General features: G+C 49.1%; 2 protein-coding genes across 5 annotated transcripts in view; both read left to right on the top strand.

Annotated features, from left to right (window-relative positions):
- The window catches only part of CSAD (cysteine sulfinic acid decarboxylase), a 742,174-nt gene that overhangs the window by 348,184 nt on the left and 375,323 nt on the right, over window positions 1-18,667 (top strand). The window lies entirely within an intron of this gene.
- LOC310671465 (nuclear receptor subfamily 1 group D member 1-like) overlaps window positions 1-18,667 on the top strand; it is a 56,549-nt gene that overhangs the window by 15,746 nt on the left and 22,136 nt on the right. The window contains exon 1 of one of the 4 annotated variants that reach the window (XM_083427574.1): window positions 1,812-2,419. The exons of the other annotated variants lie outside the window; for them this stretch is intronic. Within the exon in view, the coding sequence (XP_083283700.1) occupies window positions 2,404-2,419 (16 nt within the window). The 5' untranslated portion in view covers window positions 1,812-2,403. Of the gene's footprint in view, window positions 1-1,811; window positions 2,420-18,667 lie in introns of those variants that run through there. 4 annotated transcript variants of the gene reach the window in all.

The raw sequence follows: 18,667 nt of genomic DNA, 5'->3' as shown, positions 1-18,667 counted from the left end.
GGAATTGGAGGCCCAGGCCAAGTGGCCCATATGGCCGCCCCTCTGTCTGGGGCTGGTCACAGGCAGAAATCCAACAGGTATAGCTTTCCCCAGCTTTGGTGCTGCCTATACCAAGGGTGGCGCTGTGGGTTAAACCACAGAGCCTAGGACTTGCCGATCAGAAGGTTGGCAGTTCGAATCCCGCAACGGGGTGAGCTCCCGTTGCTCGGTCCCTGCTCCTGCCAACCTAGCAGTTCGAAAGCACCTCAAAGTGCAAGTAGATAAATAGGTACCGCTCCGGCGGGAAGGTAAACGGCGTTTCCGTGTGCTGCTCTGGTTGGCCAGACGCGTCTAGTCATGCTGGCCACATGACCCGGAAGCTGTACGCCAGCTCAATCGGCCAATAAAGCGAGATGAGTGCCGCAACTCCAGAGTTGGTCACGACTGGACCTAATGGTCAGGGGTCCCTTTACCTTTACCTAAATTGTCTCAACTGGAAGAACTCTTTTAGGAATTGTATGTAGAACACAGATGGGATCATCTTATGAAATCTGGGTATGCTTAAAGCTTACTGGAATAAATCAAATCAGAGCAATAAGATGTAAGAACAGCCCAAAGGCCTATCTCGTCCTGCATTCTGTTTTCACAGTGGCCATCCAGATGCCTATGTCAAACCCACAAAAAGGGCATAGAGTAATAATAATAATTTATAATAATAGTTTATTATTTGTACCCCGCCCATCTGACTGACTTTGCCCCCCACAACTATGACTCCACCTGCACCTTACATTTAAAACAGTAATGTTCTGCCTTTACAAATCATGGTTTCTCCCAAAGAATCCTGGGAACTGTAGTTTGTTAAGCATGTTGAGAGTTGTTAAAAAGGTAAAGGGACCCCTGACCATGAGGTCCAGTCGTGGCCGACTGCAATTGCAGCGCTCATCTCGCTTTATTGGCCCATGGAGCCGGTGTACAGCTTCCGGGTCATGTGGCCAGCATGACTAAGACGCTTCTGGTGAACCAGAGCAGCGCACGGAAAAGCCGTTTACCTTTCTGCTGGAGTGGTACCTATTTATCTAGTTGCACTTTGACATGCTTTCGAACTGCTAGGTTGGCAGGAGCAGGGATCCAGCAACCGGAGCTCACCCCATTGCGGGGAGTTGAACCACCAACCTTCTGATCGGCAAGTCCTAGACTCTGTGGTTTAACCCACAGCGCCACCGGCGTCCCTTGAGAGTTGTTAGGAGAGCCCTATGCCCCTTGCAAAGCCACAATTCTTAAAGAGGTTTCACAGTCCAACCCTCTTCCCACGGAGCTCTGGGAACTGTGGCTCTGTGAAGGGACAAGGAGTCCCCTCTCACCCTTTACCTTTTTATACCACTTTTTATTTTATTGAACCACCACGAAGAAGACAGTGCTTCTGAGCAGACCGAGAATGCCCCAGCTCCAGCTCCGGTTAATCGCCACCCCACTCTCCCCCTTCCCCAAGTCATCCTCCCCCCACCCCACCCGGGATCCAGAGCGGCAGCTTGGCTCCCTTCTGGGGCAAATCAGGACGTGACCCCTTTCTCTGCTGACAATAAGCTGGGAACTGCCGCTTGCCTGTGTCCCAGATGGGGCCGTGCCAGGCGGCGGGTGGGTGCGGGGGACGCGATCGGTGGGTGGGTATGTGCGTGGGGGGGGTGCTCCCCCCCCCCCCCGATCTGGGCTGCTGCTGCTGCTGCAATGTGTGTGTGAAGCGAGGCCGAGCTCCCCTTCCCCTTCCTCCGCCTTGCTGCCCATGTGCGGCCGCGGGAGCTGATGTCATCGCTTGGGCTGCCTGAAATGTGTGTCAGTGGGGCATGCCTCCGATGCTGTCACATGCAGGCTACACATGAGCCAGCCGCGGAGGCAAGCCAGATCTTCCCTCCCCCGCTCCCTCCTGGCTCGAAAACAGGAGCGGCTAATCCCCGAGTTGAACAAGCAAAAAAGAAGCAGCAGCAAGCGAGCAAGCCTCACCCACGTCTATACAATCCAGGGAGCGCCGGAGTAAGGGGGGGTGGTGGAGAGGGGGGAATCTGCAGCCGGAGCCGGGCTTGGAAGCACGTGGAAGTGGCAGCAGGCTGCAAAAACGCCGCTTTCGGGAACCTGAAACCATTTCGCAGCTCGGGAGCAAGCGAGCACGCGCACACTCGCATCCGCGGGAGAAAGCAAGGGAGGGGGAAGGAGGGAAGCCGCAGAGGGTTCCCTTAGCGCTTAGCCTACTTGCTCCGCTGATCGTTATTTCCACTTATTTATTTATTTTCGGCCGCTTGGAGGGGGGCGCCTCGTTTGCAAGCACACACGCACCGCACAGGTCTATTGCAACGGCTCGTCGCGATTTCTCCCTTGCAAACCCGGAGTCAAATCTGCAAACGGAAGCCGGGCGCCTGGAGACGCAGCAACATGGATAACAATTCGGGTAAGCCGGCGAGCGTTGCTGTGATGCTGCAAACTCTTCTCTCTCGCTAGGATTTTAGCGGATCGTAGGAGATGGCATCAGTTCTCTGGAAGTGGGTGGGCGCTAAAGGGGGAATGCGAAAAAAGAGGAGAGGCTGCTCCCGGGTTTGTGTTTTTTGGGTTTGTGTTTTTTTTGCAATGCAATCATCTTTGTGCCATATATAAGCCGGGTTTTTAACGTTCTTTTCCGTGGCAATATCCTAGGATAGGATATCCTATCAGGTTAGATTCCCGGCACCGGAAGGCGTTCATAAGTCTGGGATTTAATTCATTTCCCATTTAGAAAAACACACATCAGCGCGCACAGAAATCCCCTTGCGTTATTTTTAGACATTTGGTATTTTCCTAGCCGAAGCGTACATTTCTGAATTGTGAGTGGGGGTTTCTAAAGAGCCTTTTATGCCTGATTTCCTCCCCTTTTTATTTCTTTGCATGAAGAGCGGGGTGGCGGTGGAGGGAGAAAATAGAAATATGGTTTCGGTTGGTACTGGAATGGTTGTTTAAGTGGAAAGGAGAGGGAGGGAGGGAGCCAGCCTGAAAGACGTGCAGGGGCAGTCAAGGAATGAGAAAATTATTGCTGCAATGTGGGAAGTAGTTCTGATGCGTAAAATTACTACTTGCCTTCGAAATTTGTTTCGATAAAATAGCATGCATTTGACTCGCGGGAATGCCCCGGGATTCGTGCACCTCGGTAAACAAGCCCCGTGGCATCTGACTGGCAGGCTCTGAAAAACTGCAACTCATTTCTGTTTTGTCCTCGGCTGTTGTGCAAAAAGGAGGGTGGAAATATTGCAGGTTTGGGGAGCTCTGTGTGTATGTGTGCAAATTGGAGGGGTCCAGCAAGTCACCCCCATGAGGTCTCTCTGGGATGTACGAATTGATGCGTGTGGAGACCTACCAAGTGGGAAGTTGGGTTTTAGGGGAACAGGGTTGCTGAAAGCGGGGTGAGATGAGGTTAACCCAGCAAAGTGGGCCAGTGTAAAGAGAGCCAGCTTTTTACATAGGAGAGGTGAGCAAGTGCTGCTTTGCACAGAATCAGACCATCCAGCCCAGACTGGCAGGTCTCGGGTAAAGGTTCCTTCCCAGCTTGAATTCTCTTCCCCTGGTAGATGCTAAGAATATGGGACCTTGGGCTGTGTCCTCTTTTACTCAGAAAGCGATAGTCATTCCATCACAGCAGAGAAGGCTGCCCAGCATAGAGTTCAGCATCCTGTGAAAATATCAACTTTCTTGTTTTAAAAGGGCAAGTTTCTAGTCCTTAATCAATGCTTTGTGGCAATGCTGGCTGAAATCTCAGATGCGGGGGGGGGGGGGGGGAGGAGATATCTAAGCAAGGCTTCCATGGACCAGGAGATGGGTCTTGGTGACCCGCATAGCTCTTTGCCTGTCCTTTTAGCAGAAGCAGAATAAATTATGCCCCCCAAAAAGCAGATAGATGCAAATTTATTTAATTTGCAGCGTTTACACAGGCTGCCTGATTTTTTCTTGCATTGGCGTGGATGGAGCTTGCTGCAGAATTTTCATTTGTTTGTTTTAGCGAAGAAGGTTACAAACAGAGCCAGGCTGGGTTACGTATCCTTATATTCATGCAAGAGTGCCTTCCATATGTGTGTATTGGGGGGGGGGGTTTCTCCCATCTACTACAGATCTCTGGAAATAATTTTCACAAGGAATCCTCTGCTGTGCAGTCTTTGTGGGGGACACTGTGACCTGATTGCAGAGTTGCAGAGCCCTGGGTTGCCCCGTGTCTCCTCCCCCGCCCCTCATTCCTGCTAAATCATCTATAAGAAGCTTTTGGAGTGCAGTGTAGGGGAAGCGTTTCATAGCATTAAGAGTCCCACAGATCTCCTGTTAACCCCCAGAAGTTCCTTGGTAGCCACAGAGTGACGGACTTGGGTTCAAATCTCGCTGAGGAATAGAATGAACTCGGTGGCTGTGTGAAAGCCACACTTGCCTCTCAACCCAACTGACCTTGCAGGTTTGTCATTAGAATTGAATGGAGCATGCATTCTGCCTTGAACTCCTTTGAGGAATAAATACTATTTTTTTGTATTTCATGCGCACTCGCATTAAAAGAACTTGGACGTTTCTAGTCCCAGGGATCACTGGGGCAGCAGGGCAAGAAGCAGGAGCGACATGTCACTGCTCTGGGGCCACTTCTGGGTCAATAGCATTAGAAGCGGTCAGCCCTACTGCAGTTTGGAGGTGGGTGGTGCGCAAGATGCCATCAAGTTGCACTTAAATTCCACCGTGAAGCTTAACATCACTGTGATCCCCCCCCCTTCGGCTGGGGGGGAAGCTGCTGTGCCTTCTCCACTGGGGCAATGCAGCATTCAGAAATTCTGGGACTGTTGTGACGTCACAATGGCCTCTTGAAGGTTTCCTTATCGTTCTAGGAGGCTACCGTGGTGATTCACGACAACGCATGTTGACACTGTGCATTGTGCTACAATCTCTCGAGATGTCACTTTCCAGTTGTGGCTTAACATTGGGTTGGATGACTAACTTAAGCCCCATTGATTTCAACCTCTGTGCATGACTAAGTCCATCCTGTTTGCCTTCTAGGCCTAATCTTTTATCAAGTGCCTACAGAAGTACAGTATGTGTGCAACTGTTGGCACCCTTGGAGACTTGGGTATTCCCTTCTAATAGGACCCATTTGGGAGCAATGCCTTCTCCTTCCCCAATGATTGATGGCTGAAGGAAACACATACACACTCTCTTTAAGGCAGGCCTGGCTAACTTCTGTATTATGCGGTGTATCCTGCTTCTCCAAACATTGGGGCTGCAAGTGTATTTTATCACCAAAGCCTTCCTTGTGGTGGTCATATTTCATAATAAAGTTGGTAAAAAGGTAAACGACTCCGACAGTTAAGTCCAGTTGCAAACAACTGGGGTTGCAGCGCTCATCTCGCTTTACTGTCCAAGGGAGCTGACATTTGTCCGCAGACAGTTTTTCTGAGTCATGTAGCCAGCATGACTAAACTGCTTCTGGCGAAACCAGAGCAGTGCACGGAAACGCCGTTTACCTTCCTGTCAGAGCGGCACCTATTTATCTACTTGCACTTGGATGTGCTTTCGAACTGGTAGGTTGGCAGGAGCAGGGACCGAGCAACCGGAGCAGGGATTCGAACTGCCGACCTTTCGATTGGCAAGCCCAAGGCTCAGTGGTTTAGACCACAGCTCCACCCGCGTCCCAATAAAGCTGGTATCTCCTAGTCAGTTTCACCTTAAAAATAATAATATTATGAAGCTCACTGGGACATAGCCGTGGTACAACATACAATACCTAAACAGAGGGGGTGCCATTAAAATGTGGAGGTTCTGCATTCCCCCCCCCCCCCATTATTTTGTTCCTTTTCTTTGTAACTGGGACAACTTTCTTCCTTAAACCCTATTCCTTAATTCAAAATTGAATTTCCTCAAAGAACCAGTGGTGGAATGTGGGCCACCAAGGCTCATCCTCCCCGCTGCAAGGCATTCAAGGTGTCCTGCGAGACTTTGGGCTGAGTCCCTGAACCAGCATCCATCTGCCTAATCCGTCTGATGGGAGCGGCAGTCTTGACAGGTCCCTTGCTTGAAAGATCCTGGGTATACCTGCACGTGATTACCACTTGCTTGGTGCTCACCTGACTTCGCAGTCTCCTGACTTGAGCGCCGCAGGCCTAAACTGAACGTGCCCAAGGTTTTCTCCAGCTAATCACTGCTTGAGTAAGATTGCCAGGTGACTCACGGGCTGTTGAGGAGGAGGAGGCGGACGGTGTGCATGGATGTGCCTGCTTTCAGCACCCAGGTGTGCTGCTATTTTATCTCTTCAGTAGTTAAAGATCTTGAGTGCTGGCATGGGCTGGGATAGGAGTGTCCCGCTTGCCAAATTTTCGGAGGCCGGTTCCATTTACAAGGCTGAGATTCATCTTCAAGGTTCATGTGAAGTTCAAGATTGTATTCCACCCCGTTCGGCCTGGGACGTCGCTGCTTTGGAACATTGCAGTGAGCTTGCTGAGCCCAAAGGCAGTCGGCCGTGCTTCTTCATGGTCAAACTGTGACCCAAAGAGTAACCACTGTTGGTCAGAGCGGTCGAGACTTGGATAGATGTAGCAGATCATCTGAGTTGGTTCAAAGCAGCCTCGGGCGTTTCCTCATGAAGGAAACTCTGCAGTGGTAGAAGAAATCCTTAGTGGTCATTAGTGAATCCCTTTCAGGGAAAAAGGCCGGATGTAAATAAATTATATACATAATAAATAGAACAACAATAATTTTACATGTAAGCTACACCTGCTGAAATTCCTTCTCCTAGACTAGTATTAAAGGCGCTGTGGTGAATGCGTTGCAGCTGGCCAGACAGAAAGACACCTTGTGTATGCTATTCTGGAGGTTATTACAGTTATTATTATTAATCAGATTTCTATACCGCCCTTCATCATAAAATCCCAGGGCGGTTCACAGAATAAAATACAGGATAAAAACAAGTACATAAGTAAAATGAAACAGCAAAACAATACACCCTCACTTCCCACAGATACATTTAAAAGGCTGCAAAATATTCTTCAGACACTACTACCCCGAGCCAATTTTTTTTTGGGGGGGGGGAACCCCCTTTAAGGCCTTGCACTGACAGGACTCAGAAGGTGAATCCCACCCATACATTTCTAACAATTTCCCCTTCCCCTCAAAGCCAATTATGGGGAACCTGACTGTAGCCAGAGGGTTTTTACCCACTTGAAATGCCAGTTTTCTGTGGGCCAAATTCTTCCTATGGGATGCCAGTTGCCTACCACAGATTTGTCTGATAAAGGACAACTGGTGGCCGAATTCTCAGACCAGTAAGCAATTGTGTCTGTCCCTCAGTGGGGGTCCGCTTGGTTTTAATCAACAGACAATTTTTTTTGCTCCCTGCTTCATTTGTAAGGAATGAGAAAAGTGCTTTAAAAACTCAAGATAAGGGAGGCAGGAAATTAATTTGTGTTTTGTATTGTATCTTGGCTAATGGCTATTCGGAAATATTTCATGTTTTAGTTTCCAAAGGTGTGCATACGGGGAGGGAGCATTGAGTTGTGTGCACGTAGTGAAATATTTTTTGGGCCCCAGACTGCAGTTCCCCTATGGCCCTCCAGATGTGGTTGGACTCTGACTCCCATCATCCCTGGCCATTGGTCATGCTGCCTGGGGTTGATGGGAGTTGGAGTTCAACTGCGTCGGAAGGGCACCTGGTCACCCATTGGTGAAATTTTGCACCTTCCTAACTAGAATATGTTGCAACAGTTAAAGGAGACCCAAGTTTGATTCATTGAACCATATTCTCTCTCTGGCTGCCTGTGCACACCATATATTTAAAACACATTGCTGCCCCAAAGAATGCTGGGAACTCTGCCCACCACAGAGCTACAATTTCCAGTGCCTTTGAGAAACCACAGCTCCAGGATTCTTGGGGAAAGTCTAGGGCTTTTAAACGTATGGGGTATATGAGGCATTCTCACTTACTGTTTCTGTTTTGCACACAGCTGCAATTCCCTGCACTTCCTTATCTGTTTCCTAGAGCTCACCTTTGCACCAGGGCTTCCCCATTCACTTCAGAAGTGTTTATGTGCAAAACTGCCCTTGAAATTAGCAGAGAAGAAGCCCACTTGAACGGCAGGGCTTTATATCAGATCCCATCTGCTGAAGTCATTCCCCATGTGTGCATGTAGGCATTGCTTTCTGCATATTTTTTTTTTACTAGTGTTTCCAAACCTGTTTCATAAGCTGTGTTATTTTGGGCATGCAGCCAACGATCTCCTGCTATGTTTGCACATCCTTGTCCACTTATAGAAACACAGAGCGCAATAATCAGTGATCTCTGCACACAGCACTCATCTCACGATGAAAATTAGCCTGAGGTTGGCCCTTTGCCCACAGGCACCCATTCCCCTGGCACCCCAAAGATAACACATTCACAAGGAGCAGATTAGTTTAGACTCTGGGATTTTGAAACACAGCAGATACCCAGTGTGCATGCAGCAAAGCAGTAAACAACATTGGCTTATGTGTGAATGGTAGGATCTGTGCCATTTAGGACATTGACCTTAATTTACAACTTTCCCTTGAATATAAGAATGTTCACCCTCCACCCACCCCATACTAATTGTACAGCCGCAGGTGGTACTGCAGTGGTAAGGATGATCAGAGGCAGTAGTGGATGGAGCTAGTATTATTATTATTATCAATATTAATATCAATAACCCATCTTACTGGGTTACTCCAGCAAACTCCGGGCGGCTTCCAACAAATTAAAACACAGTAAGACATCAAAAGATTAAAAACATCACCGAGGTTGATTGTAGCGTAGACCTGTGGTTCTTGAACTTTTTTCTCTAGGCCACATTAATTTCCTCCCCCCCATAAGATTTTATTAAAGCTTTTTAATAATAGAGTAAGATAAAAGAAACCAAGCTAAATAAAAATAAAAACAGAAAGAGAGAAGAAAAAGCACAGAGTCCTCTCTCAAAGGTAGCTCTTAACCCACGTCATGCACAGAAAGTGGGGATCCCTCCCAAATCTCACCTCGGCCTCAGAGATCTTCCTTGCCTTTCACCCAGGGCCCTTCCACCATCCATCCATCCATCCACCTCCCTCATGTATGTGTAATCCTTGGACCCCAACAAAAGTCCTGTCCCAGCGATCCCCAGATGGTGGAAATGTCAGGTGCCATCGCAGCGTCCAGGCATCTTCACTTGGTCACAAATGGGCCAAATGCCAGGTGCAAAATGGCACCCCATATGGGATGATGGAAGGAGAGGCCCATGCTGCAAGCATGCTAAGGTCATGGCTCATAGAACCACGTAACCTCTCATGCTTGGCACTTGCCCCCCTCTGTGTCTGGAGATGCCTCTTGATCAGATATGATGGTGTTCGGTGAGAGACAAACGGGTGGACTCCCCTCCTTTCTAGAGTGAAAACTGGAGGGTATTTTTTGGGTGCTTAATCTAGGTCAGTGGGGAAAAGCCTTAGAAATTGGGTAATATGGAGGTAGCTGTGTCGCAACTGCCAATTTCTGTGTTGGTGGAGGGGAATCAGGTGGCCCTGACGGTGATTTACAAAACGGTCCAACCTCCCAATCTCCTGTGCTGAAGGGGCTTTGGATGCCACAGAGGTATCCCTCTGGCGGGGGTCTTTATCATGCCTACCAAAAGTGTGATCCAGTTACTAACAATGGTCCCAACCTGGAGTTGGTGTGACCAAAAGAATGGTAAAAAAGACCAAAAAGGGAGAGGCCTGCCTTGGCCAGGAATGAGTCGCATCAGGGCTTCAGATGTGGTGGCAGCCCTGTTGCTCTCAAGAGCCTTTTGTCATTTCACCCTTCTGGCTGGATGGGTGGTTGGTTTTTTTGCACTCACAGCTTCCCCAGGAACCCTGGGAATTGTAGTTTGGCGCTGGTGCTGAGCATCTGGATGTAGAGAGCCCCGGCCTACTTTACAGAACTACAGTTCCCACGGCTCCCTGGGAAAAGCTGGGCCATGACGGCTCAGCTAGTTTAAGTCTGGGGATGTCTTAATTAGGCCACACATTCCAGCACTTCGGAAATAAGGTCATTTGTGTGTTTGTAATGCCAAGCACCTCTTCCTGAGGCTCTTCTTCTTTTTCTTCTTTAATTGGGTGTTTGTATTCATTTACTCTGTAATAGCCTCTCCGGCACTGGCTGGAAAAGAATGTGTTTGTAGTGCAATAGTTGAAAACAACAACAGCAACTTAAAAATTGTTTAATAGCACGTTGAGTCTCTCAGTGGATCCGACTTTTAGGGTAGCTGCAACTCAAGCACAACCAAGAACTTTTACTATCTGGATGGGCAGTGAAAGGTAGATGGGGTAAAGGAGGGGAGCAGTGTACAGCTTCTGGGATATATTTGCAAGCATCCATTTATATATATCACCACTGCATACATCTCCTCTTTCTGCCCTCTCCTCTCAAGTTTCCTATGTCTAGAGACCTGGGAGATGGACATGAACCCTGAAGAACTATAATGCACCTGTGTGTGCAGCACACAGGTGCATTTTTTAAATGAGCACACGGCCTCCATCATCTTCCCAAAAGACAGACTAGAGACCAGAGACCGGCAGCAGAAAGTAGGAATTCTCCCTGGTAAATAGGGGCAATGGTGTGTTTGTCAGTTTAGCTATGCAGCAAGCCTGCCACAAATGCTGGGGTCCATATTTATGTCAAGGGACGCGGGTGGCGCTGTGGGTTAAACCACAGAGCCTAGGACTTGCCGATCAGAAGGTCTGTGGTTCAAATCCCCGTGACGGGGTGAGCTCCCATTGCTCGGTCCCTGCTCCTGCCAACCTAGCAGTTCGAAAGCACCTCAAAGTGCAAGTAGATAAATAGGTAGTGCTCCGGCGGGAAGGTAAACGGCGTTTCTGTGCGCTGCTCTGGTTCGCCAGAAGCGGCTTAGTCATGTTGGCCACATGACCCAGAAACTGTACGCCGGCTCCCTCGGCCAATAAAGCGAGATGAGCGCCGCAACCCCAGAGTCGGTCGCGACTGGACCTAATGGTCAGGGTTATTACTATATTTATGTCAGTTGTTTGTTTCCTATCAATAGCCCCAGAAGGGAGGTGGAAAGAACCTTGGGGGCGGGGGGGGGGGGAGACAGGGAGCCCCCATGCATCAAACAGAAATGGGACAACTTGGATAGGAAAACGTTTGCAAATTGGAAGGGGAGACTGCTTGTTCCTTGATTTGTCGAACAGCTTCCTTCCAGTTTCCAAAACCTCCGCTGCCCGTGTCTTGGGGACTATTCACAAGCCTGCTTTGGTTTCCCGTCTTCTTGCTTGGAGTCTGGGAGCTCCCCTGCTGAAGCCGTGCAGCTGGGGATGATGAACTCTGCAGCAAAAAGCTCCCCCTCCCGACTCACTCGGAGCTGCGCCACCTCACCCTGCCCTTTCTCCCGTTGCGGTGACTTTGACCTACTTCGCTGTCTGAAGGCGGCGGCGGCACTTTCACAGGTGCCAGAGAGGCTGAGATCAAACTTTAAAATGTATCGCGGCAGGCAGGATGTGCTGGGCCAGGAGCGAAAGCAGACGCGCTCAGGGCGTGGTGGGGCCGCCTAGTTGATTGCAGAGCAACCTTTACCTTTGCAAGGGATGCTATTCCTTCCGTGAACCTTGCCAGGCGTTCACCGGGGTGGTAAACAAAGAAGCAAGGGGTGATAAGCAGGCTATCCTTTCTGATTCCTGTTACCTGTTGAACTGAGCCCTCCCATCTTGAACAAAAAATGTTTTTCCCCCTCCTGGAAAATTTCCAGCCCTGATCCAGAAGCAGTGAGTTCTGCTGAGTGAGACAGACTTGTTCAAAGCCACCAGTTCAAGTGGTAAAATTACACACAGGTACCTATAAGGGACGCGGGTGGCGCTGTGGGTTAAACCACAGAGCCTAGGACTTGCCGATCAGAAGGTCGGCGGTTCGAATCCCCACAATGGGGTGAGCTCCCGTTGCTGGTTCCCTGCTCCTGCCAACCTAGCAGTTCGAAAGCACGTCAAGGTGCAAGTAGATAAATAGGTACCACTCCGGCGGGAAAGTAAACAGCGTTTCCGTGCACTGCTCTGGTTCGCCAGAAGTGGCTTAGTCATGCTGGCTACATGAACGGGAAGCTGTACGCCTGTTCCTTCGGCCAATAAATCGAGATGAGCACCGCAACCCCAGAGACGGCCACGACTGGACCTAATGGTCAGGGGTCCCTTTACCTATGATATAGACCCAAATGACTTTGTCTTCTAAGGGGAACCTGTCCCCCCCCCCCCAATATCTTATTGGACTCTAGCTCCCATCAGCCGCAGTCAGCATAGCCAGGGGTCACAGAAGATGCAGCGAGATCCGGAGGGCCTCAGGTTTCCCAATGCTTCTTGTAGGCAAAGCAGCTTTGGGGAGGTGCAATTTTCATGGGAGGTGTGGGGAAGCATGAAGGAGGGATGCCTGCCACTTTCTGCTGCAGTCTCCTGCAGTTGCCTCTTGCCAATAGGCTGGTCGAGGGCGGGGGGCAGTTAATCGCAAAAATAGAGGTTGGGGAAAGGTTACGTACCCCCCTCCTAAATTAGGTTTGTCCAGAAGCAGTCGCTGTCAGGGTTTGTATCAACAGAATAACACATGGCAGCAATGTGCTCTTCGTAATTTTACCCCAAGGAGGGGACCCACATTTCAGTTTCCCAGGCCCCACATCCCATCCTTGGGCTGTTCCTGAAATCATTCTGAAACCAGGTCACTGGAGACAAAACAAAAGCGAAATGAAAAGCCCCCATTAACCCTGATGTGAATGGGCTTATGGTGAACCCAGTTGCCTAGGCAGCTCACCACAAGCCGAGCTTGCCAGAAACTTTGGAGGAGCGGTGTGTGAAAATACCCCCCACTGTATATCATGGGACCGGTCAGAAAACAGGCTCACCAGACCCATATTCAAACCAGGTTGCATTCTGTTCTCCCCAATTCCTCAGCTTGGTTTTCAAAACAAGCCCAAATATGTGTGAGCTTGACTGTCTCTCCTTAGTCTTGACAGTGGATCAGTATGCCTGTCTGTTAACCAGAAGGTTGGTGATTCAAGCCCACCCAGGGGCAGCTGTTTGCAGGATTCCTGCATTGTGGGGGGTTGGACTAGATGACCCTCGGGTCCCTCCGAACTCTGCAATTCTCTGATTCTATCATGGGGCTTTAGTTCAACAGCAGTGCCCATGCTTGGCATGCAAAACACACCAGGTCCAATCCATCTATAGGTAGGCCTGGAAAAGACCCCCGGTGTTTTAAGCCGGAGAGAGCTGTTGCCCAGTCCGCTGTAGCCAATCCTGAGCTACATGGACCGATGGACCGATGTTCTCAGGTGCCTGAAATCTCAACTCCTTAAAACTGTGCAGAACAACCGCTGCCATGCAGAGGAGGGGGGGCACCCCTTGTTTTTGCAACTTTGATCAGTCCTTTAGCAGGAAAAAAAAGCAAACATCGAATCCCTGGGAACCGAGATGCTTCTAAATATATTACTTGTGGGGTGGGGGCCTCTGCTAGTGTTTTGTCCCCTTAGCAATCTCCCCCCCCCCCATCTCAGTGAAGCAAACAAATATCCTTGTGATCACATTTGGTATCTTTATTTCCCAGGCTCTCTGCCTGTTCTGGGAGCGTTGCTGCAGTTCCAACAAGCCCACGGATGCACTCTGATTTGTTTAACCTACTTAAAGCCAAAAAACCGAGCTGCTCTTTCCTCTCCCGCCCCTCCCTCCCCTGTTCCACTGATGAAGGAACGTGCAGGCAGATTAAAGCCTGCACGAGTAGCTAGTGTCTCCTGGCAGGCTTCAGCTAAGACCCTAGCTAGACTCGTGTTCCCTTTCTGGGTAATCTTATTTATTGACACATCACCATTTTGCAAGGGAAGCATCGGCCTCCTCTCCTTCTCCAGAAGGACATCACTCGGAGCCGAGGTGCGCTGGGTGGGGAGGCCGGATAGGACCAGTTAGGTTCAATTTGGTACGGCTTCCTTTCCAGGCTGTTGGCATGGACTCCACAAACAACTGATTTTTACTCTGAGGCTCTGTTTTCCACAAAGAGAGGGTCAAGTTGCATTCTCAGGTCAAAACAGAGGGAGCCCCTTGTTAGCGGCCTAAGATCCATCTCTCTCTGTCACAGGTCTATGGCCCTCCAGATGTTGGCGGACTCCAGATTCCATCAGCCCCAGCCAACTTGAGCAATGATGGGTGTTGTAGTCCTCCAACACCACTGTTTCCCCAGCCCTGTTCTATAACCTGCTTTTAATGGAACTGCTGTGACTTCATGCAAGTGGTTTCTGTTGGTTTACTGATGTTCTTTAGAAGAGTCTGGTTTTTTGGGGGAAGGGGCAGGACTCCCCCCCCTTTTTGTAGTGTACCCCAGTGTCCAAAGGATGCTAGCATTGGAAGGGATGCATTTGACCTTTGCAGCAAGGTTACATCACAGCACGGTGTCCATTCTTTTCTGGCAACTGTTAGAAAAGGCTCCCTTAACAAGATACAACAAATGCAGACGTTCTTCCAATTTTGGCAACCCAAGTTTTAATCTGAGATATCAGATCCTTTGCTGGAAACTTTTTTGGCAAGTCTAACCAGACACATGATTTAGTTCCTTACATTTGTTCTGAAAGTCTTGCTGATTCTTATCTTTATTTTGAACAATGATGGCTTTATATATATATATTTCTTTGTGAGATTTATCTATATGCCACTTGGAGAACGTTTAGATTGAGCAGTTCATACATTTTCCTAAATACATTTTTTCATATTGCCTGCCATCGGAGCAGCCCTGTTGTGAAGTAGGTCATTAGAACCCCCATTTTATGGATATGGGAACTGAGGCTCAGATATAGTTTGCATGTTCTTGGCTGAGCAGAGATTTGAACACAGCTTGAAGCCATGTGCTATTGCCTGCCAAAAGCGTCTTCTTTCATGTTAACAAAATGTGTTATCCTTAACACTGACTCCAGTTTAATAAAATAGATTTCTCTCTCCCCCCCCTCTCCCCAGTTAATTTGCCAAACCCATTTAGATACTTGTGTTGGAATTCAGGGCAGGCCAGCATTAGAACCTCAAATTAGCCCCACATTTTGGCCCTTGAATTTGGAACCAGAAGTTTGCTATTAGAGATTGGCCGAGGAGGCTGCCTTTCCTATTGATCGGCTAAACAAGCAAAACCCGACTCCTTTTTCTTTCCTGTTGAGCTGCAGCCTTTAGTTAGATCCAGGTAGGTGTAAAATAATGCATGCAAAAGTCAACTTCAAAGTGATAGATTAGCCAGCCCAAAATAGGGTCATTGCTTGTATCTGCAGAGGAAGGAGGAAAATCGGGTTTCACCGCTTAAAAAAAAGAGGAGGGGGGGGGGAAACAACAGCAGCTCCCTGGCCTAGATTCCGAAATACATCAGGACTGCCGCCAGCTGTTGACTGCTTCAAAGGCAGCGTGAATCCGCCTTACAGACATGCTCCAGATCCACCCGGGAGCTGCTGAATTTGCCTTTGTCAGGTGAATTCAGGTCACCAGGTACAAGGCACTGCAGCAGCAGCAGCCTTCAGTGCAGGGGCTCTGGAGGGCGCCTTGGATTGAATTTCAGCAGCGCCTGAGAAGTGCAAACTGCCGCAGTTTCTTTTCCTGCTGTGACATGTGCAGTGGCGCAGCTGAGATCCACCCCCTGGTTTCTGGCTTGCTCGAGGTCCGAGGACTTGCCAGGTGTGGGCCGAGATGGCCTTTTCACTATGCGCTGGCCCCGCTGCAGAGAAACCAACTGCAGCGTCAGCAAGCAGGAGCAGCGTGGGCACTGTGACGGTGCTGATGGATGAGGCAGCGCACAATAGCAACCACTAATAATGCCATTCGGAGAGGAAGGGGTGTGCTTGACTGTTGCTGTTGCTGATGGTGCCCATTTGGCTTACAAGGGGTTGGTGGTACAGTGTTACCTCGGGTTACAGATGCTTCAGGTTACAGACGCTTCAGGTCACAGACTCGGCTAACCCAGAAATAGTACCTTGGGTTAAGACCTTTGCTTCAGGATGAGAACAGAAATCGCGCTCCGGCAGCGCAGCAGCAGCAGACCCCATTAGCTAAAGTGGCGCTTCAGGTTAAGAACCGTTTCAGGTTAAGAACGGACCTCCAGAACGAATTAAGTTCTTAACCCGAGGTACCACTGTACGGCTGCTGATGCAGAGGAGAGGCTTCTGCTCTCATTTCTCTGCCACTGACCTGCTCTATTGACCTTGTGTGAGGCATCATAATCATAATTTTATTATTTATACCCTGCCCATATAAAAACATAATCAAACATCAAAAGCTTCCCTGGGCCTCAGATTCTGCTTCCCAGGCCAGCAACTGTTTGCGTGGTTCCACGAATGCCAGAAAGACCCCCCCTCTCCCCCCCCCCCCATCTTCCAGAAACTGACATAGGCTAGAATGTATTTTTTTAAATTACGGAACAGCCAGCTCCTGCTCTCTGCCCATGCATACACACTCAAAACAGGCTCAGAGCTGTTTCCGTGTCAAAAGTGCGCTGTCTCTTGACATCGCACACTCACAACTTGCCTGGAGATCTCAAAACTCCCTGCTCCAGATGTTACAGCATTGTGAGGTGCGTTGGGAATTACCTGCTGAGGCGAGAAAGATGCTATATGGGTTGATAAGTGCTTCAAAACTAGGTAGAGCTTGCAGCCTATATTGCAATCTGGCAAAATATTCAAGCCCTCCATTCTGCTTCAGAGGAAGTTACCTTGTACTAGGTCAAGAGTTTTTGTCTCATCCAGCCTGGTGTTTTCCACTCTGGCTTTCCAGGATCTCAGGCACAGAGAGTTCTTTCCCATCACCTGCTACTGCCTGATCTCCTTTTAAGCTAGAAATAACAAAAATTGTGCCAGAGACCTTTTGCATGCAAGAGGATATCCTGTGCCACTGAACTGTAATCCCTCTTCTTCAGGCTGTCAGGATTCATCACGTTTCAAGGGACTGCTGCCTTTTACGAAGAAGTAAATTCCATAGAGATCAATGGGCCATCGTCAAAAAATCAAAAGGGCTGTCACATGGAAGATGGAGCAAGCTTGTTTTCTCCAGCTCTGGCGGGTCGGGCGCAAATGTATTCTGGCTAAACACCAGGAATGAACATTCTGAGAGCAAGAGCAGTGGAATGGACTCCCTTGGGAGCTGGTGGACTCTCCATCCTTAGAGGTTTTAAGCAGAGGTTGGACGGCCATCTGTCATGGATGCTGAAACTTAGATTCTTGCATTGCAGGGGGTTGGACTAGATGACCCCTGGGGGTCCCTTCCAACTCTGCATTTTTATGATTCTGTATAGTGCAGAGGCAGCGTCTGCAGTCCCACTGTTAGGGGTTGCTCACTCCCTTTCTCCTACACTTGGCACAGTAGCCAGGAGGGTAGCATTTTATCAGTAGAGGCATATCCAAACACAGGCGCATGAATTGGAGCACCCGTCTGTGATTTGCTAGGCATCTTCTTGGGTGCAGGACCAGTGGTCAGGGATGATGGGAAATGTAGTCCAGCTGGAGACCCGAGCCTGGGGAAACCCTGATCTGGTGGGCCACAGATTTCCTACCCCTTCAGTAAATCAAGGGTAGCCAACATGGTGCCCTCCAGGTGTTGATCAACTCCCATCATGCCCAGCAAATGTGGCTAAGTCAAGGATGATGGGAACTGTAGTCTGACAATGTTTGGGGGAGCCACACTGCCTATCCCTGCTCTACATAGTCTTTGTATGTTTCCTGATCTTCCTCTGCTTTGAGCTGATCGTTAAACTTTCCATTTTAGATTCCTGCCTGTACGATAATCTTGCTCAGCTGCAATTGCAGAACCGCAGCGCGTTAAGTGGCTTCATTTTGTAACGATAGTAGCAAGGATGAAATAATAATAATGTGCATCTGGAGCTAGCTGGGGCGCCACAATGTGGGCGGGGGGAACGTGAGTTTAGGTGTCTTTTAGCAGAGGCGAGTAAATAGGCTGAAATGATCCTATTCAGTGCTAGGTGGCTGCCAACTTTCAGGGTGTTGTGAAAAGCCGAGATATAAATACAGATAATCCACAGTCTGCCCACCTTTGAAAGCAGTGGTTTTCAGTGTTTCAGGAAATACTTTGCAGACAGACTGATCTGTAAGGAATCCGTGTGTCACTGAGGATTCCGAGGCAATAGTTAGTGTGCTGCATCACTCCAGAACACAGGGTCCTCCTCGCTGGTGGCCCTGCATCAGAATGTGCCCTCTAGAGAACATGCCCATCACTTCTGCAGCATCTCTGCACATTGCAGTGAAAGATAAGCACCTGGCTTGTCTGCTGTTATTGATCTTCTCAGCGAGGAAATCCTCTTGATAAGGAGGTTCTCCGGAGCACAGTTTTCAGGCCGCTGTTTTTGAACAAAATAAGAGGCAGCGAAAAGTAGATTCATCAGTGCATGTGGTCAGGATGAAGGAACATGACAAGATGTCTCTCCAAACAACTATTAAAAAAAGGTCATGCGAAAGCCACTCTTCTGCCGGTTTAACGAGGTGCCATTTCTTACATTTAAAAAACCAGAGAAACACAGATGTGGGAGTGCTAATTGGGTGTAGGACAGAAGATGCAAGGCAGACTGGTCAAGGGTTTGATGGGGACTAAGACCAGCACATGGCAAGGCAGCACTGTTAACACTCACATTGCACAGGAGACCAGAATGATCAGAAACAGTATGAGAGTTCTTGAG

This window comes from Podarcis tiliguerta, assembly GCF_965153285.1.
Source record: "Podarcis tiliguerta genome assembly, chromosome: 2".
Taxonomy (NCBI): Eukaryota; Metazoa; Chordata; class Lepidosauria; order Squamata; family Lacertidae; genus Podarcis; species Podarcis tiliguerta.
This window is presented reverse-complemented; position numbering and strand designations above follow the sequence as displayed.